Raw genomic sequence first — 25,893 nt, forward strand, 5'->3', positions numbered from 1 at the left:
GTGGGAGAGAGCGCTGTACATTCACTCCCCCCACCTACAATCCCTGCCGGTACGAGACTCGAATCCGCAACCTTTGGGTTACGAGTCCGATTCTCTAACCATTAGGCCACGACTTCCCCAAAAAATGTGACCAAAATGTCACACATGCCATGTATTTAGACATCTGACAACTGTGTGTCCACGGGGGTTCTGCTGGTGTTAGGAGTGTGTTATCTGATACACGTACTTGGCTGCTAGACAAAATAGAGGACATGTGGATAGTAGGGCACGAGAGTTAGCGAGTAAGACTTCCTGCAATATTGTTCTCAAAACAAGGCAAGCGCGGGGCAGTTTGGCCCTTCAAGCTGTGGGAGATTTTTTTACACTAAATTAACTGTCGTCAGTCAGCCAGGCAGGAAGGCTGGGAACAGGTGTTTCCTGTGCAAGCAAAGCAGGTGCATCATTGGCCGTCTCGCTTTACGGTCTCTCTCCATTTGTCTTTCCCCTTTCAGTCTCATGTGCGTGAACTTTCCTTCATTAGGACTTTTTTTTCTATCAATGAATCACATTTTTATTATCTTTTACTTCTCCTTTTCGTACACATTTATCACTGCTTTTTTTTTTTTGTTTTTACATTTTATTCTTTGAAATGGAAACATTTATTAAATGTATTAACTGAATAAACGACTTTACCAGGCTTGTTAACAATATTTATTATGAGGTAGAGCGTTAAGTTAAACAGAAAAAATACGTTTTGTCACATTTTGATACGCAAATATTTATAACATTTACATATTATATGATAGCTTAAAATATTCACAAGTAATAAGACTTAAAAAGGCACCATATTAAAGATCTGTTGTATACAGTCTGAGTTCACTGTCAATGTGATTCATGATTCATATAGATATATATATATATATATATGTGTGTGTGTGTGTGTGTGTGTGTGTTTTCTAGCCACAAAAATGTACAAAAACCATTTTTAAATAATTATTACTTACTGTGGGCACAAAATCTTTAGCCACACTTTATATGTCTGTCAGTGATGGAGACCAGAATGGATAAGATTTGTCAGCTGCTGATCTGAAAACAATGTGCCTCTTACAATCCAGCAATAAGAGTCTTACATGTCTGACTGTCAGACTAAATACTGTGGACTGAACAGGATGCCATTCATGTTGAGTAAAATATAATGATTTTCAGTCTTTTAATATTTGGATTAGACTCATCTCTTCCTGGAGGGAAGGTGCAAAAAAAATTTATCGGAGCACGTGACATGAAAAATATTTGCATGTTTCATCTGAAAACTAACAATAATAATAATACAAATGGAATCTGGAATCTGATGATGAATATATAGCACAACATACAAAAATACTTAGATACTGACAGCAAAGTGTGTGAATATTCAGTGGATTGAGTGGCTCTGTATAAGAAACATCCTAGATTTGAGACAACCAAAATACCCCTTGCCATGCCATTTCTTAAGCCCACTGTAGGCATTTCTTAAAGGAATCATTCACAAAATGAAAATTTGTTAAAAATGTATTGACCCTCAGGCCATCCAAGATGTAGATGAGTTTGTTTCTTCATCAGAACAGTTTGGAATAATTTAGCATTACATCTCCTGCTCACTAATGGATCCTCTGCAGTGAATGGGTGCCGTCAGAATGAGAGTCCAAACAGCTGATAAAAACGCCACAATAATCCACAAGTTGATCATTTAACATCTTGTGAAGTAAAAAGCTGCGTGTTAGTAAGAAATCCATTATTAAGGTGTTGTAACCAAATATGAGTCCATAATCCATTTATGGCCAAAATCCAAGTCCATAATCCATAATAATGCTTCCTCCAGTTTATATTTCTCTCCTAGTTCAGACGAGACGACTCTTTCACTGTAGAAAGCAATATTATGGATAGAGGACTTTATTTTAGCCAGAAGCAATGGTTAAAAACATCTTGATGAATTTGTTTATTACAAACATGCAGGTTTTCACTTCACAAGACATTAATTGATGGACTGGAGTCGTGTGGATTATATATGGATTATTGTGATGTTTTTATCATCTGTATGGACTCTCATTCTGACGGCACCCATTCACTGCAGAGGATCCATTGGTGAGCAAGTGATAGTAATGCTACATTTCTCCAAATATGTTCTAATATAGAAACAAACTCATCCACATTTTTTGGTAAACTACTCCTTTAACTTTCTTTTGTATTGCTGCTCATAATATCTCATTTTGTTAGACAGGTGGCCCAGGTGACCATGTTGGACATGCTGTTGGGTGGTACTGCTCATGCTCATTGACTTGACTCGTCTTTGAAGTACCTGAGAGAGGATCCTGGGTGTGCTGCAACACATGCTGTGTTTCCTGAGTGATGTTTTCAGCCTTACGGTCCTCCTCAAGGTGCATTTCTGTGTCTTTTCCATGTACGCCCTGAGTTCCTCCTCTTTTGTGTGTGTGCGTGAGGTCTGATCCTCCAGATTGTGTGGTTAAATGATGCTGCTTATGCGCCCCGTGTGTATGTTTATGTGGTATGTGTGGCTCAGATTGCAGTTTAAGATGTGGGGGGGTGTATTCTTCGTACAAGTTTGGGTGAGAGTGTTTCTGCATAGTGGTATTTCCCTGTAGGCACTTTCCCCGGGTGTCCTGTCCGCGGAAGCCTCTTAATTTGGGGCTCCAGTGTTCCCTCCACTGCAAAGCCATTGTGGTGCGGTCTGCGACTAATCGCCTCTCCTCGGGGACCCAACTCCGGCCGCTTTCCTCCGCTCCAATCAGGAGGAATGTCCGGCCCATCTGAAGCGCAGGGCAACCACAGCTCAGATCCCCATCTGGAACCCAGAGGGCCTGAATGCCTCGCTTTACGTGCGAAGAGCCCATACGAAAAACTGACTGCACCAATATGGAAAACTGCCACCAGGGACCGGAACGTTCCTTACTTTTGACCTGCACCTTCAGCACTGGGACAAAAGTATGACATTAAACAGACAAGGATGTTAGACAATATGACTAAAGACTGGAATACATTACATGACTTTTGCCTCACTTTGTAAGTCAACCGTAGTTGCCAAATGTCAAAGCATGTCTGCGGATTTTCAGCAGAGTTGACAGATTTCACAGAACAACGCATACTGTGTGATGGGCTAAGACTCTGACTTTTTTTTAGCTGCGGACTATGACTCTATCCAGTCAGAGGATATCAAGCATGTTTTGATATGTTGATCCGATTCTTAAACAAATGTTTTTAATTTGTTGTGCAGCTTCTAGCAACAGGGCGCAGGTTTCTGTAAGATTGTTGTGTTCGGAATGATTTGAAAGTCTGGGAATGTGTGATCATTAGATGTTTTGTCTATGATGCCCAGTGTTTTTGTGTGTGTGTGTGTGTGTGTGTGTGTGTGTGTGTGTGTGTGTGTGTCTGTGCTGTGTGACCATTTGCAAAGTTGGCAGGTGCATGATGCATAGTGTTTTAAAATATGTTCCAATTTTAAGAGGCTAGTAGTGTGTTGTTTTCCGGCCTTAAGGTTCTTCATCATGCTTCAGTGATTTACAAAAGAAATGTAATTCTATACACACCACTTGCCAAAGGTTTAAAATAGTTAAGATTTTTGAATGTTCTTAAAATAAATATCTTATTCTCATGAAGGCTGCATTAATTTGATCAAAAATACAGAAAAACAGCGATATTTTGAAATATTATTACAATTTAAAATACTGTAAAATAACGAAATAAATGTTGTTCGCTGTATTTTCTATTCATCAAAGAATCCTGAAAAAAATGTATCATGGTTTCCACAACAATTTTAAGCAGCAAAAACTATTTTCAACACTGATTACAATAAGAACCATTATTAATAAAATAGCTACAGCAATAATTGAGCACCAGAACAGAATGATTGATTTCTGAAGGATCACGTGACACTGAAGACTGCCTGCTGGAAATTCAGCTTTACCATGACAGGAATAAATTACTTTTTTAACTATATTAATCTAGAAAACAGTCATATTAAAATGTAATAATATATCACAATATTACTGCTTTATTTTATTTTAGATTTAAAAAAATGATGCCTGGTGAGCAAAAGAGACATCTTTCACAAACTTCATTATTCCAAACTTTTGACTGGCAGTATATTTCTGCCATATTCCTATTTCTGTCAGGACCACTATGATCAAGAATGATTGACAATTAGCATACAGTTTGGATTGGCGGTATGGTTCTGTTCTGGGCAAGAACTCCCTGTGCCTCCACGCATCCTAGCATGGATGAGAGCAGGGAGAGCAGCGATAACCCCCCCAGGGTAAACAGAACAGAACCAACATAAAGGTATTGCGGATATCATTTATGTTCAGTAATTTAATGTACACATTTTAGAAATTAGTCTGATTCAAAGGGGAATCAGAAGGCCGAATCCTGACTGGATGAGAGGAGGAGTTGGGGATGGAGGAGGGTAATTAGCTATCGAGCAATGCTAATAATACTGAAGGACTTTATTTATAGGTGCTGTGAAAGGTGTTATATCCTTATAGGTAGACGTGGATCAGCTGAGACTCAGCTGACATGAGCTCGACTAACGCAACCTGCCAGAACTAACGCTACACTTGATTTTCACCTCAGCAAAAAAAAAAAAAAAAGGTAATTTTACCTTTAATAATAATATCCCACAATTGCAACCTTGTTTCTCATAATTGTGACTTTATATCACATGATGTGACTTTATTTCTTAATTTAACTTTTGCACAATTGCCTTTTTTATTGAACAAAATTCCTTAGTTAAGGACTTACCATAGTCCTTGAGACAATACGTCTCTAAATTCATTTTGACTCTTGCTTGGGAAGGTGGACAATAAGAAAGACATTCCTCGCCTGGAGTGTGTGAGAGAGAGAAACACTTACTGTAATTACACACATTTAAAAAAAAAAACATTTCTATGTAAACCTTTTTTCCATTACTAAAAGCAACAATGGAAAGGTTAATCACACACATTCTGTAATCTATTTTAAATGACACTTTGTACAAACTAGACCACTCTCTCCAAGAAAGGAAAGCAAAGGGCTGTTCTATATCTCTATTCAAGTATTCAATAGAGCACAAGGGTCCAGGAGTGTTTTTTAGTAAAAGGCAGTTCTTTAGTCTCCAGAGATCTAGAGTTGGCCTGTCTACTCAGTGCAGATCACAGTAATGTGTGTGAAATCAATCAGCAGTAATGGACTGCACTGCACTTTTTTAGATATTAGCAAAGCAGCTGTGGCAGGTATATATTACTATAATCATGGCAGACTGCACAATATGCTGTTGCTGTCAATGGTACAACACGTTTTATTCAGAAAGAAAATATCTGCTCTGGGTTTTTTACTGTCTGCTGGTCACCAGGCCAGATTTCAAGATAGTATCACCCTGGAAAAAACCTCATTTAGTCAACCTGAGACTCATATGTGAGTCTCTTAAGAAAGGGTTATATATTTTTCGGTCTTATCTCTGTTTGGTATCAATACTTGGTTTTTGTAGGGAGTCAGCAGAGGCTAGTGGTCAATAATACAGTTTTAAAATAAAGCTTATAAGTCTGAGCCAGTGTCAATAAATGAACAGCAGGATGGAACTCTTTTGCAATTTCAAAAAAATGTGACTGGATATCATTAAAGTAGCTTTTAAATAATTGCAGAGACAGTTCCAGGTATTTTAAGCAAGCCTGAAAGTGGACAAAGAGTAATTCTGATGTTGATTTGTGTAGAGAAAACATACATTAGCAGTTACAAGGGATGATGCTGCAAATTTTATTCTACATATAAATTCAGATTTATTTATATTTAAAATAAAATAGGAAAGCCATAAATTATTATAATTATTGGTATACTAGTCAAGTCAAATCACTTTATTTATATTGCACTTTATACAAAACAGATTGTTTCAAAGCAGCTTCACAGTAATAAACAGGAAAATAACAGAATCGGGTGATAAATTTAAATTCTGCTGCAAACATCTCTACAAAGACAACTATAATGATAAATTATACATAGGTTAATAATATGTCAAATCTGGTGCATTACATATCCCACATTATTAATTATAGGAACATGAATAATTCCAATTGTGCAGCTTGTGAAAATACATACTATTATCTTTCTACACTATATAATGCAGAACATTTTTATGAGAGAAATTCATGTGGCAAGAAAGCAATTGTGTTACACACCAAATGTTACAGCAAAAAGTTGATCCACTAGGGGGCAGTAAATCACATTTAATTGCTTAATTATGTATAATATGCGTCTTATTTTAAATTATTTCATTGTTATTGTGTTGTTTCTTGTCATTGTTCTTGCTTTGTGTATAAAGCTTTAGCAATGTTATATGTGAACAAAACATAACATTAACAAAAATAAATATTTTACATTGGAAAAAAGATGACAATTCACAAATGAACAGTGTATCTAAGCAGAAAGCTCAAAATAAAATTATTGTGTGTGTGTGTTTGTGTGTGTTTATAAGGAACAACCAATTGCTTACCAATGCTGTACTGAGGCTGGTAAACTGGGGTGGGTGGTGCAACCTCCTGAATACCTGAACGAACAACAGACAGAGAGAAAGGGGGACAAGGGTCTCTTTAAATTACAGCAAGCAGTGACAAGTTTATTTGTGTGCCTTTCATTTTGTCCTTCCTCTTTTTCACACCTCCGCTGTGGGTGACTCGTTCTAATCCCTGCAGTGGCTCATTAGGGCATACTTGCCATTTGTGAGTGTGTGAGGGAGAAAGGGGACGTGTGTGCTGTGACTGCAGTTTGCCCTGTTGTGTTTTAGTGCATGTGTAATGCTTGTGTGGTAAAAACAAGAGTACTTTTGTCACTGTGAGTGAGCCCAGACAATTTCGTGCATGTGTGTGGTCTTAAAGGTCAATAGGGCCACCTATCAGGACGCCCTCTGTCAAACACGCATAAATACGGCCCATGATAGGTCTGCAACGCTGGGTCAACCATATATTACCCATGAATTCTGTACTTCTGCCCATATCTCTGACACAACTGGGACACTGACACCTTATCCTCCTCCTCCAACCCCCCAAACTCAAAAGTCCCTCAGCAATAACTCATATCAAACATCAAACGGCTTCAAATTCATTTTAGTGTTTTTAGCCCCGGAGGCATTTAGTAGGTCTCTGGGTGTAAGAGCTGGCAAATGTAGACCTGAAGAAATCCATTTGCGTTAAAGGATGTAGCATATATATATATATATATAGTGTTTAACATGGATAACCTGAGACTTCCTGGTCCCTGTTATCCAAAATATAAACCCCACAAATCTTCAAGTGCTAATAATATCTCATGTCTGGGTCACTTTCACTGTGATAAACGACGGCTGCATTTCCTGCTCCATGAGAGGTGGCAAACGGTTCGCTGGTGCCGGTCATGTTTTTAGCTGCGGCTCGCCTTTGGTGCAGGAAAGACGGGAGCTCACGCTATAAATATCCATGTTGAGACGATCCATGTAGAACAACAAACAAGCTCTTCTATCACTGAGCTGTAACCCGTGAAGAATTATGCGTCTGTCGTGCTGGGAGGGAAACGGGTCTGGTTGTGCACCACGACAGGTGCTGTTCGCCACACCATGTCAACCTTCTCACTGAGGCTTGCGCTGTTATGTGAACTTTGAGAAATAAAAACGCAACAATATTCATTGGATTATCACGTAATGAAAATGAAGCACGCAGAAATCCAGAAAAGCTGCTTGTAATGTTGATGAAATCCAAGTGGCACCACCTGAGAAGTTTCGGGACTTTGTATGGAACCAGTTATTCACAGGAATGAGGGGAAGGCGTTAGAATTTCAGAGCGGCTTCTACTAAATCCTTCATAAACAAACAGTAGTTTGCCAAGGGACAATAATACTGAGTTTGGAGTTTAAATAAATTAAGCCTTTTAATTGGGTCAAGGGCAGTTGAGGTGAAAAATAAAACAGGAAAAAACACAATAGGTCCCCAGAAACATACACTACCATTCAAATGTTTGTGGTCGGTTAAGAGATGTTTTTAAAACAAGTCTCTCATGAGAGAGTTTTAAAAAACAATTTCTATTTTAATACATTTTAAAATGTCATTTATTCCTGTGATGGCAAAGCTGAATTTTCAGCAGCCATTACTTTGGTCTTCAGCATCACATGATACTTCAGATATCATTATTATGATTATCAGTGTTATTATTATTATTATCAATGTTTAACACAGTTGTGCTGCTTAATATTTTTGTGGAAACTGTGATGCATTTTTTCTCAGGAATCTAGAATTTTTTTGTAGCATAAATATCTTCACTGTCACTTTTGAAAAGTAGTGTATGGGTTGAAATGGCCGTTTCACCTGACCACTGACCAATATAGCCTATAATTTATACAATTCAGTGATAGCAAGACACAAACTACTGTATATTAAATGAATATAAGCTTGTTTTATAAAACAGAAATAGTTTACTATCAACTGAAAGCTTATAAGATCATTTACATTCACTTTAAGAATTCAAAAGTTGCACTAAAGCAATAAATTATCTTTTTTTATTTTTTATTTTTTTTATCACATACACACTTTATTGGCCAGACAGAAACCGTACTAGTCCTATTTCAAGGTCAGACCTCGACATTGTCAGGTATGTATATGTGTTTATCGGACTGTGTTGTGTGTATGATGCGAAAGACAGAGACCTTATGTGCAACATGTATTTTATCCATCAAATATTAAATTATGGATTGTGTCATGCACACTTAAGTTGACAGACAAATTAGGAATGTAGAATGCCTATGCAAAAACAAACTGTAAAATTTGAAACTGACTAGGTGGGGGAGAACGTGGTTACAGTTCGATGGCCAGATATGGGCCGATTACTTATCCTGGCTAATATTTCAGTATATTGTTACTGTAAACAGTGCTTCTTATGGCCAGCAACTTTAATTATTATACAGAATCCAATCAAATTTGTAATGCAAGCTGTGATACTTACGGATGCATGGCCGGAGGGGGGAATGGCCTTGCTTGTACCCGGGGGCACAACGGTTACACCTCTGTCCTGTGACTCCTTCTCTACACAAACACTGCCCTGTGGACTGGTTACACCAACGTCCCACTGCACCCATGGGGTGGCACTGGCACGCTGAGGGTAACAAAATAGAAAATGAAAGGATGAAAGTGAAGAAAAAGATTAGGAACAAGAGTAATGTAGAAAGAAGAAGCAGGAAAAAAATGGAAGGAAGAGAGCTGAGAATTATCATGAGACTAAGGGTATTAGTGTGAGACTAGCAGGTTTAGACACATGAAGGGAAATGACGAGCAATACTACACAGAACAAGGCAGCTGTGGTTCGTGTCTTCAGTTGTAATTCAAGTCTCATTGACCCCCTCAGCAAGATTTTCCCCATAAAACATATGTGTGATGGCTGGGAGACCACTGAGAGGAAAGATCTGCTTCTCTGCTTCTGCTCAACCTTTCTTCATCCAAACAAAACTCCAACCATCCTACAAACATTTATACACGCTTAAAAAGTCAGGTCTGTTTTAACATTAACAAGTTCTAAATCTTTCAGTTTCCAAATTTCTAAGATAATTCTATCATCTAATTCAAATATTTAGGTGTTAGCAGAGGTTTTATGGTATTTTCAAGACATCATTTTGATTTTGTATACATTTTACAAACTAAATTACAAATAAACATTGATGTATGAAATGCATGCACAAGCATGCAGTGTAAACTGATGTTATATTGGGACATTGACTAAAATGCTCCGTGAGCATGCCATAGATATGAGAGCAGTCAAAGGGCAAATGTCAGTGCGCATTCCATCACTCATAGTGTAGCCATAACATAGACACAGACTATGCTGCCTTTCACACACCTCAGACCCCACAGATGGCAAAGCCAAAAAAAACATGTTTTTCTTTTCACTTGTGGAACGGCAAGAATGATTCACTCACGTATCTACCAGCTTAAACATGATTTCCACATAAAACACACAGACAAATCAATTGTTACTGACGCTGGCAGGCCTTGCGGTGGCTGAGCGGTGTGCTGTGGTCTCGTGTATATCCGTTCTGGCAGAGCTGGCAGTGGCGTCCCGTTGTGTGGTGCCGGCACTTCAAACAAATGCCTCCACTGACTCGACCAGACTGCTGATACATGGCCATACTGAACCTACACTTAGTAGAGTGACCATTACATTCACATGCTGGGAAAGAGAGAAACAGACAAAGATGAGCGCAGATAGAGGATTATAAAATAGCAGTGAAAGGAGTGAAAAACATTGTAGTTTCAGTAAAGAAATGGAACTTCTTCTAGAAAAAATATGAAATAATGCTCAAATTTATTTGCGAAGCAACACTGCATAAGATTACATTATCTGACAGTAGTATGTATAGTATGTGAAAAACAATATGCTAAAACAGTAGTATATCCGGAATCATTTATACTACCCATACTCGTATAGAACATACTTTTTTACCAGTGACGTAAGTTCAAATTCAAATGTAGTACCTACTCAGACAGTACGCGATTTCGGATGCACCGAAGTCTTAATATGTTGCACTAAAAAGAGTAGTATATCCGGAATCATTTATACTACCCATACTCGTATAGAACATACTTTTTTACCGGTGAAGTAAGTTCAAATTCAAATGTAGTACCTACTCAGACAGTACGCGATTTCGGATGCACCGAAGTCTTAATATGTTGCACTACTGATTACCCAGCATGCTTTGTGGCTTTTGTCAATTGAGAGTGCGTTTGATTTGATTACTCGAATGAAATCATGAAATCAATTTAATCATCCAAAGTAAAATAAAAGGTGTTGGAGTCACAAAGTTTTATTAAGTATTGCTTATTGCGTCATTTTAATTTGAGGATTTTAGTGGTTTAAATTGGTAAATTAAACGAAAATACTCATTAAGAGTAAGGTTTTTTTACAGTGGATTGTAAATTATATAATGAAGATGTTTACATTTTATATGATATTGTGTGAAAAATACTATTTTTCTGCAAGTAAGTAGCAGTGAATCCTATTTAAAAATAGACATTTAAGCATAGACAGACCACCAGACACACACAGGCTTAAACTCACGGACGCACGGGTGTGGTTGGCTGGGTGTGGCCCGTTGCCACGGTCGATCATAAAAAAATTGCTCACACACGTCACAGTCCGGCCCAGATGTGTGATGCTCACACTGACACAGGGCACGCCCCTGGTTGTCACGACGACAGCGAGAGGCGTGGCCATTGCACTTGCACCTGCCGCCGACCTGCAGGTCGGAAAGGGCGAGCGAGGGTTTCAGTGGGGTGTAAAGAGATGATGGAACGAGGTTGCGTGAGGTGTTTTTTCTCGATTTAGAATGGGACTTCCCCCTCCCTGCATTGTTTCTTCTTCTCCTCAACTCTCGCCCTTTGGAGCCCTGCTGTGGGATATTTAGGGCCCAATCACATGTGCCGTCCTGGCATGGCTTGTAACTGTCTTTCTTTTGGCCCCTTCCCACTCTACCTTGAGATCCCATCTCTTTTCGAGTATCATTGAGGCCACTTTGGAGCACAGTGCTTTTGTTTCTAGTTCTTTGTGTTGAAGTCTGTTTTTCTTGACTGTTTCTCCAAATTTCAACGCCTGTGTTTTTCTCGCCAAACCTCAGAGCTTTGTCTCCCCTTTCCCTCCATCTAAATGTGCCTCCCACTTCATTTAGTTTGTCTTCTTGCTTTTTCATTTTATCCAATGATTGATGAAATACTATCTTTATGTCTGTTGCAGTCACCCAATCTTGGAGCCCTGGACTGTAGTCAAAGTCTGGTGAGGAAGGACGTCCATCCAAAGTCGAGAAGGCCAGCACGACATTTCCACGATGCTTCTGCAGTGGTCTGGGATCTGAACACAGCGGCTCTGTCTCCTGGTGCTTTGTCAGAGCGATGGACTGCGCAGGACGGCCGAATGTGCCCATGCAGTTGCTTGAATAAAACTGTAGGGGGCGCCAGCTCCGGCCAAAGTCCATTGACTTCAAGATGGAGATGGGGTAGGATTCTACAGACTCCACCTGTTGACAGAACTGAAGACTAATGTAAGTGATTTCAAAGCGTCTGCCTAGGGGAACTGTTAAAGTCCAGTCCCCACCGCCTGAGCCTTCGGCAGCCGTCCAGCATGTCAGATTGTGGGGGTTATGAAGGTCTGTTAAAGTGCTGACGTTTGTCTTGAGTCCTTGCTGGAGGTCCTCCATCGTTACAGGCACTCCATAGGCCGTATTGATGAATTCAGATAGACAGTGGCGTGGACGTCCATCCAGGTGGTAGCAGGGGTCATGAGGAGAGGTCCAGCTGAGAGGAGATTGAGAAAGAAGAGGAGAAAGAAGGGATAGAGGGAAGAGGGTAAAGAGGAAAAGAGGGAGGAAGGAGAGTGTCTGGAAAGGAGGGGAGTGATATCTGGACATGATGTCATCAAGCCTATAACAGTAGGGAAAGAGAAAAAGAAAGATAAAAAATTTATAAGAGGTCATATAACAAAAAGTCAGGATACTGATGGATTTACATGACGGTTGAGTGAAGCTCAAACAGGCGAGAGCATTGCAGTATGGTTTTTCTCAGACCACACCACCTGTGCCACAATTAAAAACATCCCAGCTCACAACTCACGACACATTCTAGATTCTAAATCGACCATTTAACACACATAATCCAGCCAATCAGAGGCCTATTTGTCAGTAGGAGGCCTCTCTTTATCTGGTCTGTGTCAAAGTGTCTGACTTAATGCGGCTTTTAAATGTATATTCATTTTGACATTTTCAACTCTGTAAAGAAGGAACAGGGGCAATTGAGTGTATAAACATGGAGAGATTGCAAGAGATGACATAGAGCATGTGGAGCAGCTGGTCCAATATTCCAAGCCCTTTCTCATTTATCATATTTATGGCTTTCCACTCTTTTAATCTAAACCTGTCTATTGCAGATGGGGAATTGTGAGTGGAGATGGGAAGAGGCAGTGTAGGAAGGAATAAGGTGAATTGATTATTGAGAGAAAAAGTGGGATGAAAAGATTCATAAAGTAAACACGACACAAATAAACTATATATATATATATATATATATATATAGAGAGAGAGAGAGAGAGAGAGAGAGAGAGAGAGAGAGAGAGTTTAAACTATATGTAGCTTTGTATAAAGGGTCAAAATTAACCGTATTAGATTGTAACATATTTGTTTATAACTGTAAACTGTTTGTGAGAAATTTTAATTGCTGTTAGCTTTTACAGATTATTTGGCCATGATTTTTGCAGACAGGTCCAACACATCACACAAACACATTTTCCGTTTTTTACACTGCTTCCTTTTGAGGGAATGAGACCAGCACTTTTCAAAATTTTGGACAGGCCTACTTGTTTTAGAACATGAGAAAAATAAATTCTGGTGGGGCCAAACTTTGGCTGGTAGTACATGTATAAAATCACAGGGATATTGATTGAAAAGGGACAAAATCCTGTGGTGCATTGGCCCTTACATACATTGAAATATAGAACTGTCATAAAACTCAAAATATGAAATTAACATCATTACAAACAAAAATGTAGAAAACAAATATTATTATTGGCAACAATAATATATTGCTATTTTATACTTAAAAAAAATATATATATATAAAATAAATATAAATATAAAAATATTATTTCTACAAAATAAAATACTATAGGAAATACATATATGACCACCTTTACAAAAATGTGTACTTGTAATCTTTTCTGTCTAAAAACAATAAATATGCAAATGGAATTTATGAGGTTCATTAACAGAAGACGTTCACATAAACTATGAAGAATGCATGGATTATTACAAAGTATTAAATGAATCTTTTTGAAAACACAGATTCCATAAATCACGCCCTCCAGGGTTAATATGGGACCCGTCTGTTCCAGGACCCATTGCAATATTTGGTTGTCCCCCAGTCTGTACCCTTGAGCCCTGATTCTAAGTTTCAATAATTAACTTGAGGCAAGATGGCAAAAAAAGAGAGAGAGACAGAGAGAGAGAGAGAGTGAGATTTTGAGAGAATGGAAGTGAAAGCAAGAAGGACAGGGAAATGTGGGGAACTAAGATTAGAAAATAAAATAGAGTGGCAGATTTATAGATTGAATGTGAGAAATGCTTGCTCAAGTTGAGCCACTTCCTCTGGCAAGACAGCGTAAGCCTGTACCCGCCTGTCTGCAGGCCCCCAGTAATGAATCTGTGTCTTCCACTTCTTGGCCTGATGGAGGAGTCTGTTTATCTATCTGATGATAATCTACACCAGAGAAAGTTGCAAAATCTCGCATGCAGATAAGACAAACAATGCACTCACTCTTCCTTAGACAGAGTGATATAGAGCCCTGACAAATTGTGGGTTTAAAAAAGGCAGGCAGATGGGTTGCATCTGAGAGCTAACACTCTTTGCTTCTAATGAAACGCACTGTAAAATCCTCGGTGTTTGGTCAGTGTCTCAAATGATCAGTTGTTAACGGTTGGAAGTGCATCCTAAACTAACAGATGAACACTTACGAACATTTGCTGTTCCCTCAGCTCTTCTCACCCTCTCTTTTCTCAGTGTATCACCTGCCTTCAAAGTTCTGAGAATGTTCCTAAGTGCTGATGATTGATGATGTCCTAACAAGCGTTTGACATTGACAGCAAAGTCAGCAGGGATGCATAAACGGCCCGGTAGGAGAGGGGAGCACTGAGAGATTCACTAGAGGAGTCACTGGCTCAATTATCTCGTAGGCTGAAATATGAGGACCCATAAGGGACATGAAGGTCAAAGAAAGCGCACTGAGAGGTAAAACCACCCACTGTCTTACATATTGTTCTTTGGGTTTCTATACGTTTTAATGTTTCTTTCAAATAATACGTGTTTAAAGCATTTTTCTCGAAAACATCGCCAGGTGTCTGCCTCTACAACGGGAGGTGATGAGCGGCCAACTGCAGGACAGAGCAGCGTTCTTTCCCGCTGTGGCACATTCCCAGGGTCCGGTGTGTGGCTCGCGATCATTCCACACATGTTGCGACGTGCCCCAGGGGAAATCTGAGAACACTGTGAAAAACCCTTCCGCATTAATTGATCGCCTGATTAATTGAATCTCCGGTTTCGGAGAGGCGGCAGTGTATCTGAGGGCGATGTGTAAGACTGTAAGTTGGGAAAGTGATGAGAGCGTGTAGATATTCACGGCTGTCGTTGAGGCAGAGAGGCGCGGGTCTCGAGCAGGGAGGGTTTGATCCACTCTCAGCATGATTTGTGATTGTCCCTGGCTTCGTTGCAGTGCTAGCTAATTGAACATAGCTCATTACACATGCTTGATGGATTGAAGCTTAACCAATAGGTTTATTAAGCTCGTAAGCTCCTTTCTAAAAGACAACCCTTACAAAAATTAACCATGGTTTTATTATAGTAAAAGTGTAGTAACCATTGTTTTGGCGCACTGATTACCAGTTGTATAACCACAGTTTTACTATAAATACCATGGTTAAACTATGGTTAGTGTAGCAAGACCATGGCTAATTTGTGCTTACCATGGTTTAACTATAGTAACCATGTTTTTGTTTGTTTGTGTTATTTGTAGTAAAACCATGGTTAATTTTCGTAAGGGAAATTCAAACTTGTTTAGTTGCTGGGCCTCAGCCTAGCAGCACGTAGAACCTTGGATACAGTTTCCACAATTTGTCTAGCTCTTTCCATAAATTCACACCCGTCGCATATGAAAGCTACAAAGTGTCCGTTCCTGTTCACCGGAAGTTAGCTTTGAAAACGATCGGGGGTGCTTCTTCATTATCACAAAGTCAAAAAGAAATGATCGGATCAGCGTTGTTTGTGCTCGAGCCAACAAGATGAGGCACGAGACTGATAGCCATTGTATTATATGTCATTAAGAAGCCATTAAATGTTTATATTTTTATCATATAGCTTATATATTTAAACAAGTCTTAAGCTTGTTCACTTAATTACATATTAGCCTACAACACATCTCGAATATGTTGTCAGCGTATAGGCTACTTCTACTGCGTTCCAATCTAAATGGGAATGTGCTTAATCCATTTGTTTTAGGAATACATTGGTTGAATACATGGTTGCGTTGAAGTATGTAATTTATGCGCGACCAAACAGCTTTTCGAAAAAGACAAACAAAACATCCAGTCAGTCATCGAGCAGGCTACAGCCCCTCGCCCCCTTGTTTTTGAAGGACTATATAGGGGTCGTTCAAAACAAATGGGGGGATTTTCGTATCGCCATAGAAACAGAAAAAAAAAATATATATATTTTTGAGGAAAGGATAAAGTGTTTTAGTGTTTTATATTATATAAAATTAAAATTAAAATAGCATACAAACTGTTGTTATCTACTTGAGAGTTTCACACGTCTATGGCAATCCTTTCAAGTTTTTTTTTTTTTTTAAGTTAAACAGAGATCAAAGCAAGTTGTCATAGCTAGAGGAATAAAATATACAAATAAAAAATACATTTATTAAAAAAAAAAAACAGCTTTTTATTATTATTTTTTTTTTGTTTACAAATATATACAAACCTATGATTGTAAAAAAAAAGGACGTGATTTAGAATGTGATAGAACGTTTCCTCGTTTCTCTCTGAAATATGATTTTGCACACATTTGGCACATAATTCAGGTCTATGGAGAGCTCGATACCTGTCAGTTTCCGCGTAGGCTACACAGTGCTGCTCTTCACGTCCTAAATCTTAACCCTGGGGTTTGTTGTCGGACAGATGAGAAAGATTTGGCCTGCTTAACACATTTGAACATTCTTCGTCGTGGACGACAGCCAGCCAAGGTTGTACTGAATCTTTGACAAGCGATCCCCGCGATAGGCCTACACGTGGGATCCATGTTCTTGAAATAAACTGATTTAAAATTGCGTGATTTATTGCGGTTATGTCCCTGTCCAACATAAATTAATAAATCACTAACTGTCTGTTCGTTGTCCTCAGATCAATAGAAACAAGAACGTTTTCTCTTGCGCTTTCAAAAACCTGTCGATTTCAGCGTTGTATGTATCCTATAAACATGCACACTTGCTCGCGCGCTCTCACACACCTGTTTAACCATGCAGCAGCTGCCAATAACACCTCTCGTATCTTCCGAAAGCCTAATTTCAAATGGTCTTAAAATTAAAAGCGAATATCTGCAAAGCATGGATATATTGGTCTTGAACTGACATTAGATTAGGTGTCATGCACGGCAGAGACTATAGTGTTTTCAGTGAAAAAAGCATCCTTCAGCAGAAGCATAATAGCTATTAATAATCTTTTGACAGACACAAACCTTTGTCAACCTGATGCACAACATAGGTACAAAACATGAAAGAAAATGAAGTGTTGGACATATTCCCCTTTGTTTAATATATTTGGTAGGCTACAGTTCGTTCAGACAGTTGTGACGCTGCAAACTAGACAGGACTGTTTTTTTTTTTTTTTGTTAATTCTGACTTTGAATCATGCTCTATTTGCGTTTTGTGAAATCTTATTCAAGAAGCCAAGCCAGATGTAACCTTTTGTGCTTTGAAGTTTATACAAGAATATTCATAGTGCGTCCTGTCAGCTTTAACATATGCCTAGGTCCAAGCAAGGATACATGTCTGAATAGGAAAACACATGTAGTACAGTAGACAGCGGCACAGGGAGAGAAAGAAGGAAAAAAATAGAGGCCGATCACTCTCTCTCTCTCTCTCTCTCTCTCTCTCTCTCCCACGCTATGTGCCCTGGCAGTGAAATCATGAAATTTCCCTGCAGGTTTCGTCTCAATGTTGAAAAACAGATGCACATGAAATCGCCGTCCGTGATTCCGTGCTCCAGTTATGCCAAGCACAACATTCCATGATGAACCTATAGGGTGGAACAATTAGCAAGGGGGGTTTCATCCCATTTATCGTCAATTAAACATTTAAAATGAAGGTTAACCATGTGTTTTAGAAGATACAGTGAGAGAATGCATCATCCTGGCAAGTATGCTGGCAGCTTGGCAATATCTGGTCTTTCCATTCAAATACAGATCATCCTTTAAAAAAAAAAGATAACTGATCACTGCAGGCCTGTCGAGATCCCTTCTCAATTCTATATTTCCACTGTAATCTGAGTTTGCATTGTGCAATGAGATTTAAATCACATGGGATGTGAACTAAGGCGAACCCTATAATGATCATTTAATGAAAAATTCTGTTTTATGGAGCTATAATTACAACCATTCGTGTTTATCAGTTGACCCGACGTATGTCACAGAATAACGAGTCACGAAGTGCGCCCGCAGAACGGTGAACGGAAATTGCATTTTTTACTAAAATAATTGTTTCGCAGCTGGCCACCTACATGGCCTTAAGCTGTTATTTTTCGGGCCTTTGTATACCCCGTTGTTGTATTGCATGGCCTAAACTGATTGTGTCCCATAAATCCGATGGAAAGTATTTAAAAATTAATTATGGACTTTCTAAATTAGTTTGCATTATGACATTTGATAATTAGTGTTTGTACTGTTTTTGTTAGTTTTTCCTGTTTTTTGTTTCTCAAACTATTTATGCATGTGTATTTTATTCACATCTTATTTTTATTATCTGTGTGTTGTTGTTGTCTCCGTGTACTGGAAGCTTGTGACACTATAACAAATTCCTTGTATGTGCAAACATACTTGGCAATAAAGCTCTTTCTGATTCTGATTCTGATTCTGATTATTATGCACCTAATATGACATATAAACACCATAACATATGAATAAAATAGCATCTGAGGTGCACTGGCATATTTACAAAATGCCAGATTTGAAGCAACTTCAACAGCGCGCGCTGTTCTGGAAAATATGTAATCTGCCCTGCATCTTTATAATTAATCTATGGTAATAATGAAAATAACATTATTCTTAAAATGCAGTGGAATGTGGACTATTATATTCCTTAACCTAAATAATACTTAAGGATTGTTTGACAAGATTTGCGGTGTGTGCATATAGACGAATGATCTCATTATCCTTAAATTACGCGTATAGCCTTCCGGCAGAACAATTTTGTACAGTTCACAGATCATCCAGCCCATCCGCCACTGACAGGTACAGGTTCCTGATTATGACAATCAATCACGTATTTTTCTTAGGGCTATGTTTACTACAGTTTGTTTATTTATTTATTTATTACTTTATTCTATTTTATTTTTTGATGGTTCTGATGCAAACCTGATAAGCACAATACAATAATAATAATAATAATAATATGCATTCATTTACAACTGCTTTATTAAATGTTGCTAGTTGCTTTATTAAATGTTAAAATATGCATTTCAATTAAGTGAAAGTCTTTTATCCACTTGGCTTTTATATATTAATTAATTTTTTTACAGGAGAACAACACTTTTAAAGATACTTGGTATACGGATTATAGCGCTTGGGAAAAATATTCTAGGTAAGCAGCAGACAATTATTTTTTAAATAAATCACGTTTTGTATTTGTATTTGTACTTGTACAAACAAATGAAAATATAAAGTAAATGAATGATGTAAAATAAATGATCTGGTTGCACCCGATTCATGCTGCAATAAAAAGTGCTATGTACATGCAAGTGCATGTATACAAATATATATATAACAATCATAATCCTACGAAACAAAAAAACACTTTGATCAAACACATCTCCATAAAGAACTAGAGTTTCAGTGCGCGGGCTACTTTAGCACCATCACTGGTTACGACTAATCAACGGGTTATTCTAAATTTAAATCCCCTGTCAGCAGTCCTGATCAAGCCTGTTCTGATCTAAAGACAGAAGCGGGGACTGAAAAGGTGCACAAGAGCAAAACTGAGTTTACCTACCATGTGCGCTTCAATGCGGGTTGCCAGTGTAGCCGCGTCCTGGTTGATCAATAACTGCACGACAAGTGGACAGATATTCTCAGGCTGAGCAGCGCAAGTTCCTGCTGCATTCAGAGCGCCGCGGCAGGGTTACGTATCACCCTGACGTCAACTCCTTCACTGGCAAAGGACGCACACATACATACACGCACTAAATGCCTGTACATGCATTAAGCACATTAGGAATGCATGCACAAAGAAAGACAGGCAAACCTTTTTCGGTTTCCTAATATATCCCTAATATCCCCAAGGCAGTTTTGGTTACGCACCGTGATCTTGAACTTGTACCCTCGCGGGCGTCAATTCAAAGTTCAATGTGCAATTGAAACAACACTTTGGGTAACCCCAGGAACAAGGCGCTGCCTCTCTGGAGAGGATCTAAAGCTGACACATATGGAAATAGTGAGTAAGGGTGAGGCAAGGGGAGCGAGTGAAAAAAGAACAACTGAATTGAAAGGGAAACAAAAGAAACTCTCCCAGAGCAGTCCCATAAAACTGATTGATGACTTCCCCGGAGGACTGTTTCCCAGGTGTATGCTTGTGTGTACCCATGCTATAGGCCTAGAGCATTTCACTTTTAAGGTTTGATGTTTTTGGCTGCTTGTCAAGTACAACAAACGTAATTGAGGGATGAACTGGTACAATTGAGCATATCACATATTCTTGGCATTCTTTCACCACACAGATCAGTTTGACTTGGGTGCTGCAACACACGAAAGTGTCTGCTGGATCTATTACACCATGTGATATTGAAAGCAGGCTGGAGAAAGTCCAGACATTGAACCAGACAAGGAGTGTGTTGGAGAGAAGTGAGCGGCAAGAGCGAATGTCACCAAATGGAGGTGAGAGCTACTGTGGTCAGACTGCAACTAGTTTAGAAAATACACCTATAGATTTTATAGTGGCACTTCATTTGTCAGTATTATCAAGTTATGGATTTCATTTATTGTTAAAAGAAAAAAAAAACAGTGCTGGAGTATTAGCTTTTGATTGCAATTACGTTCTGTAACCTCTTAAATATTAAAACCAGCTTTAGTCATTTATCACCCAGTTTTTTTTTCTCCTGCTTCTTTTGTTGTCTGAACTCATCTCATTTCCACTCATTTCATCCTTAATTAGGTTTCAAGTATTTGATGACGCAAACAGTGCAAAACTGTGTTTGATTTTGAAACAGCTGCTCGTGAGAGCTTTGTTTTTCCTAGAGACGAAAGGAAGTCAGAATCCTTGGCATAATTTCTGTTTTGATTTCAAATGAAACACGTCATTATAAATTCCATGGATACACATTTCATAACTGTTTGGATCAATTATCACATAGAATAACATTCAACATTTGAGGGGTAATCATGCCAGAAAAATACATAGTTTGAGATAAGATGGCAGAAATTCAGGCTTAGGCAAGGACAAAGTTATCTTTATTTGTTGTTTTTAAAATTTAAGTAGAAGTTACCTCTGAAACCACAGTCACATTTTTCCTGTTATTTAGTTATAGAAGGAGAACACAAGAATGGTAAATAATAAAGAATAAAAAAAAAAAAAGAAGTGTTCAAATGACTTGTTTTCTACAAATTTTAGAACTCATATTCCTGCTTAAGTCAGATATGCTTTATCCTGTTTGAAAAGTAACATTTTGAGGACTAAAGATTCAGTATCAGAATCCTGCAGTGTAACTTGGTCTAGATCAATTCCCACTTTATGGTTCTTCTCAGTTAAAATGCATATGCAGACTAGCGATGTCTGCAGGTCTTGTACAAGCACATGTTCCCCAGATTATTAGATTCTAAATACTGTGGTCTGCAGAAATATTTTCTTTTCAAAACTATACTGTAGTATTGAGTGATACACTGGTTTGGTATTCAATGCATGCATTAAAAACAAAATGTTCACACTGACAATTCTGTGATGTTGATATACTGATCAAGAAAAACAAGGGGAAAGCATGATCTGTGCTATATAGTTCACAAATGACCCATACGAACAATAATTAATGACCAAGAACAAAAGCACTGCACTGGTAGGAAGTCATACATGTGTGATTAATAATGTTTAAAAGAATGTGCAGTACAGTTAATGACTGTGTTTGGTCATAGAAGTCATTAGCAGCCGGCCCTGCGTTTTCTTTCATTTCAAATGTTTGTAAGTGGGAATTTAAGAAGTTTTTAAACAAACACACATTAGGAAAAGAGAGAGTGCGAAATGAATGAAAAAGTGCACTATATCAAAGCTTTAAATACACAATCAGTTTGCGTATAATTTTAGATGTAATAAAAACTTGATTCTATTAATGTAATTTAAAAAAAGTTGCTGAAGTGTAATATCACTTTCAAAGTATTCTTTGTCATTAATTATAATTATTATATTTATTATTCTAGAATAATTATATTCTAGACACTTATCTATAAATGCAAGTCAGACATATTGAACAAGACATATTATTCATTAGTAGCCTAGCCTACAGTGTATGACAAGAAATCAGCATAACTAACCGTAGATCACTGAAATAAAGCTGTCTTGGTTTTGTGTCCCACAAGTACAACAATGAACCCCTGTAAGTGACATAGACCAGTGGTTCCCAACCCTGGTCCTGGAGGCACCCCAACACTGCACATTTGGTATGTCTCCTTTCTCTGACACACCAGTTTCAGGTCTTGGAGTCTCTACTAATGAGCTGATGACCTGAATCAGGTGTGTTTGATTAAGGAGACATACAAAACTTGCAGTATTGGGGTGCCTCAAAGACCAGGGTTGGGAACCACTGACATAGACAATGCCTTGTGTGATTTACCTTGATACAGAAAGGACCTAAAACTGCTCCAGGTGAGGCTCGAACTCACAACCTCGGCATTGCTCTGCTTTGTACTGCTGTATAAGTACCGCGCGCTAACCGATTGCGCCACTGGAGCTTAGGTTATGCGTTAGAACAATAATCATCACAATAGGATGAGATCCTCATGTTTCCTAAAACTTGAAAAAGGAAACGTAAGACGGATCTCTTGGTCCCTTACTGGTGATAATGTCACACATATATCTTTCAACCTAAGTTAACGGTGTATTATCCACAAGGACCGTTTGTCACCCCATCAGTGAACCAGTTTATGAATGGACACAGTTGGTTATTAGTTTATGTTTTAGGACTGTACTGCCCCCTAGTGGTGTCTAAGGTGTTTTAAGTCCCCTTTTGGGCGCCATTGTGGAATTTTTTCTTAAAACCCCTGGTTAGTAATTAGTATCTGCTAATTAAGTTTCTGTGTTACAGTGAACGCTGTGGGCGTTATTATAAGTGTGTTATAGATACTGTTACTGATTTTGACAGGCCTATAAGCATGAATTCACTTGTCATGACTCATGTGTTTAACCACTAGGTGACAGTTCATGCACATCATATAGCTCCAGCCAACTGGGATCAGCAAGATCCCAGTTCATACAAAAACTTTAAATTTTTTTTAATAATTTTGTGTTGGAATGTCAAGGTTACAATTTACGAAAACATCCGAAAATACCCTTATGTACAATAAGCAAAAACAAAGACAAAAATTGCTTACACAATTAAATATGTAGTTATTATCTGTTCTGGTGACGGTGAGTTACCACTTCAAGACTATTTAATTCAAAGCAACTGACACTTAATGCCACCATAAGTACTTAATATCACTTAATTTAAGGATAGCTCTCATTAATAATATCCCTACTCTTAAAAGCTCTTTTGGGGTAGCTGTTTAATTTCTCCTTTGAATTGCACCCGGGAGTTTTGGACATCAGCAATTGCATACGCAGTGTGGAGAATTTCACGTCGAGCTCATGTTGACCAGAAGGCATGAGGATTACCTGCATGTTAAAATTGCTCCAGGTGAGGCTCGAACTCACAACCTCGGCATCGCTTTGCTTAATACTGCCTTATAAGTACCGCGCGCTAACCGATTGCGCCACTGGAGCCGTCGGTGGAGGTGTAGGCTCCTCAACTGACCTTAAATAGTTAATTGGATAGGATCGTTTCTCTTTTTGAAAAGACTAGCGAATGATGAGCCAGACCTAAAGAGCTCCTACTGGCACTTTGGACACACACACACACACACACACACACACACACACACGCGTCTGGTTTGCTATCCTTGTGAGGACTCTCCATAGGAGTAATGGTTTTTCTACTGTACAGACAGTATATTCTATTGCCCTACACCTAAACCTACCCCTTACAGGAAACTTTCTGAATTTTTACATTTTCAAAAAACTCAATTCTGTGTGATTTATTAGCTTGTTTACCCGTGGGGGCCTCAATTTAGGTCCCCACCGTGACACGAGTCCCCATGAGTCTGTGTGTATTCAGGTTTAAGTCCCCACCAGAATAGAAAAACAGGTACACACACACAAAGACGCCACACTTATGATTTATAGCAAGAATCCATTGTTTAAAAACATTACTGTACATGTTACATCAGGAGAAAATATATTTAAAGTACCTCACAATACAAAATCCTAAAAGCATCTTTTTGGTTTGTGCATGGTTGTGCAGTAATGATAAATATGTATACAATTCCCTATCAAGTCGATCAGTAAAAAAACTGTTAGTGTTTGTAGTTGCTCTAACACATCCCTATAAGATAATACACAATAAAAGGCACATTTCAGTGTCTTTCTTCATTATTGGTAACACTGAGAAATTCATGATATCAGCATGGAAAAAGAGATAAAACACCAAGGACTGTTCACATACCATGATCTGGCAAAAGTAACAGATTAGGACAATTTTGAACACTTACAGTTAGTGTTCATTGCTGTAAAGTCATGTTCATGTAGATTTAAGGAAAAAACGTTGATGTTTCCTTGGTTCCTGTAGTTTTGTGCAAAGATGTCATACAGGTCGTATGCATTCATCAACCATTATGGCTCTGCTTTCACAGTTCTCCTGCGTCATGGGTCCGTCTTCCGTTCTCTCCCTCACTCTCCTCTTTGGATCCCTTTACACCCATGTCACCTTTCCATACCTCATTCAGGCACTCTGAAAGAGATCAAATAAGGCCTGAAAATAGTGGCTTATGCGTAGAGGAAGGATTATATCACGAGTCTGTATGTTCGTGAATGCTAAGAGACACAGTGTATTTCTACCTTGGTCCGAGTCTCTGAGGACATGGGTTGCACAGAAAAATCTGTCAAGTCTCTCATCTTGATGATGAAAGTACCAGTTCTCCACAATCTCCTCATACTCTTCCAACATGGTCTCACACTGTAATATAAACATGAAAAGAAAAAATATATATAAATTTGACCATACTGTCCCAAAAGGTATATTTTTCATTTAGAAGACAGTATATTGATCCTCTTTTTAACATTCTACAAACCGACAGTCCAGTTCATAAACACTATAAAAAATGATTAGTAATCTCAAACAATAACTACATATAATTTATGAAGATGAAAACATGCAACTACACCACTCCACGACTCTTTCTTTGTTAGTGCATGAGTATTACCTGTCTCTTCAAGTCTGCCACCTCCACTGATGGTTCATCCCACAGTTCATAAGGGATACCCAGCTCTACCTTCACTCCCTTGTCCACCAGATTTTTCAGTGTGTTCATGGTTTGACTTGTGCCCTGAGAAACACAGCAGTCTCAAATTATTTATCATTTTGCAAACAAAACCCACACATTTAAAGTCCACACATTTCATGCAACTGAGGGCTGGGAAAGAGTGCTAAGGTGAGCTCAATACCTTGGCATAGCGAAGGCTCCCTGGTCTCTCAGCATGGACTTTATACTGCAGAATTCTTTCACAGATGTTGTCCATGGCCTCAGTAAGTCGCGTCTCTCTGGAAACAAATAAATCGTAATAGCAAGAGGTGGGAGAACATTAGTACATTTAGTTTTTTTCCTAACCTTAAGGTTTTGTTTTTTAAGCTTTCTCATAGGGACAGAACTGACATATCAGCAGTGTTGGGGGTAACTCATTACAAGTAACGCGAGTTACGTAATCAGATTACTTTTTTTCAAGTAACTAGTAAAGTAACGCATTACTTTTTAATTTACAAGAGAATATCTGAGTTACTTTTTCAAAT

The 25,893-nt window shown here is 38.4% G+C and overlaps 2 protein-coding genes and 2 non-coding genes across 5 annotated transcripts in view; all 4 read right to left on the reverse strand.

The window, feature by feature from the left end:
- Positions 1–2,144: 2,144 nt before the first annotated feature.
- Positions 2,145–20,147, reverse strand: ntn5 (netrin 5). Of its 2 annotated transcripts, XM_016479626.1 has the most exons (8): positions 20,111–20,147; positions 19,803–19,956; positions 11,073–12,427; positions 9,996–10,184; positions 8,967–9,116; positions 6,494–6,547; positions 4,771–4,851; positions 2,145–2,947 (listed from the first exon to the last, which is right to left on the reverse strand). In XM_016479626.1, the coding sequence occupies exons 3-8, from the start codon at positions 12,412–12,414 to the stop codon at positions 2,229–2,231; spliced, it is 2,535 nt and encodes an 844-aa protein (XP_016335112.1). In that variant the 5' UTR covers positions 12,415–12,427; positions 19,803–19,956; positions 20,111–20,147; the 3' UTR covers positions 2,145–2,228. The 2 variants fall into 2 exon arrangements, with proteins under 2 accessions (XP_016335112.1, XP_016335111.1); XM_016479625.1 differs by lacking the exon at positions 20,111–20,147 and having other exon boundaries at positions 19,803–20,052.
- A 2,503-nt stretch (positions 20,148–22,650) lies between these two features.
- trnai-uau (transfer RNA isoleucine (anticodon UAU)) lies at positions 22,651–22,744 on the reverse strand. The gene is made up of 2 exons: positions 22,707–22,744; positions 22,651–22,686 (listed from the first exon to the last, which is right to left on the reverse strand). It is a non-coding gene; the product is annotated as a tRNA-Ile (tRNA).
- Positions 22,745–23,680: 936 nt separating this feature from the next.
- On the reverse strand, positions 23,681–23,774 carry trnai-uau (transfer RNA isoleucine (anticodon UAU)). Its single transcript has 2 exons — positions 23,737–23,774; positions 23,681–23,716 (listed from the first exon to the last, which is right to left on the reverse strand). It is a non-coding gene; the product is annotated as a tRNA-Ile (tRNA).
- Positions 23,775–24,239: 465 nt separating this feature from the next.
- cnpy4 (canopy FGF signaling regulator 4) overlaps positions 24,240–25,893 on the reverse strand; it is a 2,786-nt gene continuing 1,132 nt past the window's right edge. Inside the window, exons 3-6 of the mRNA XM_016479670.1 lie at positions 25,551–25,647; positions 25,310–25,432; positions 24,945–25,062; positions 24,240–24,837 (exon numbers count right to left, since the gene is read on the reverse strand). Of these exons, the coding sequence (XP_016335156.1) occupies positions 24,734–24,837; positions 24,945–25,062; positions 25,310–25,432; positions 25,551–25,647 (442 nt within the window). The 3' untranslated portion in view covers positions 24,240–24,733. The remainder of the gene's footprint in view (positions 24,838–24,944; positions 25,063–25,309; positions 25,433–25,550; positions 25,648–25,893) is intronic.

Source organism: Sinocyclocheilus anshuiensis, unplaced genomic scaffold (assembly GCF_001515605.1).
Source record: "Sinocyclocheilus anshuiensis isolate Anshui unplaced genomic scaffold, SAMN03320099.WGS_v1.1 scaffold874, whole genome shotgun sequence".
NCBI lineage: Eukaryota > Metazoa > Chordata > Actinopteri > Cypriniformes > Cyprinidae > Sinocyclocheilus > Sinocyclocheilus anshuiensis.

What these genes read in the sequence shown, in the direction of transcription:
- ntn5 (XM_016479626.1), bottom strand. Translation starts at nt 12,414, where the DNA reads ATGTCCAGATATCACTCCCCTCCTTTCCAGACACTCTCCTTCCTCCCT. An exon ending in CCCCCTCCGGCCATGCATCC is followed by an intron (nt 6,548 to 8,966) that starts GTAAGTATCACA and finishes TTGTTCGTTCAG; the next exon opens with GTATTCAGGAGGTTGCACCA. An exon ending in GTATTGTCTCAAGGACTATG is followed by an intron (nt 2,948 to 4,770) that starts GTAAGTCCTTAA and finishes CTTTTGTCCCAG; the next exon opens with TGCTGAAGGTGCAGGTCAAA.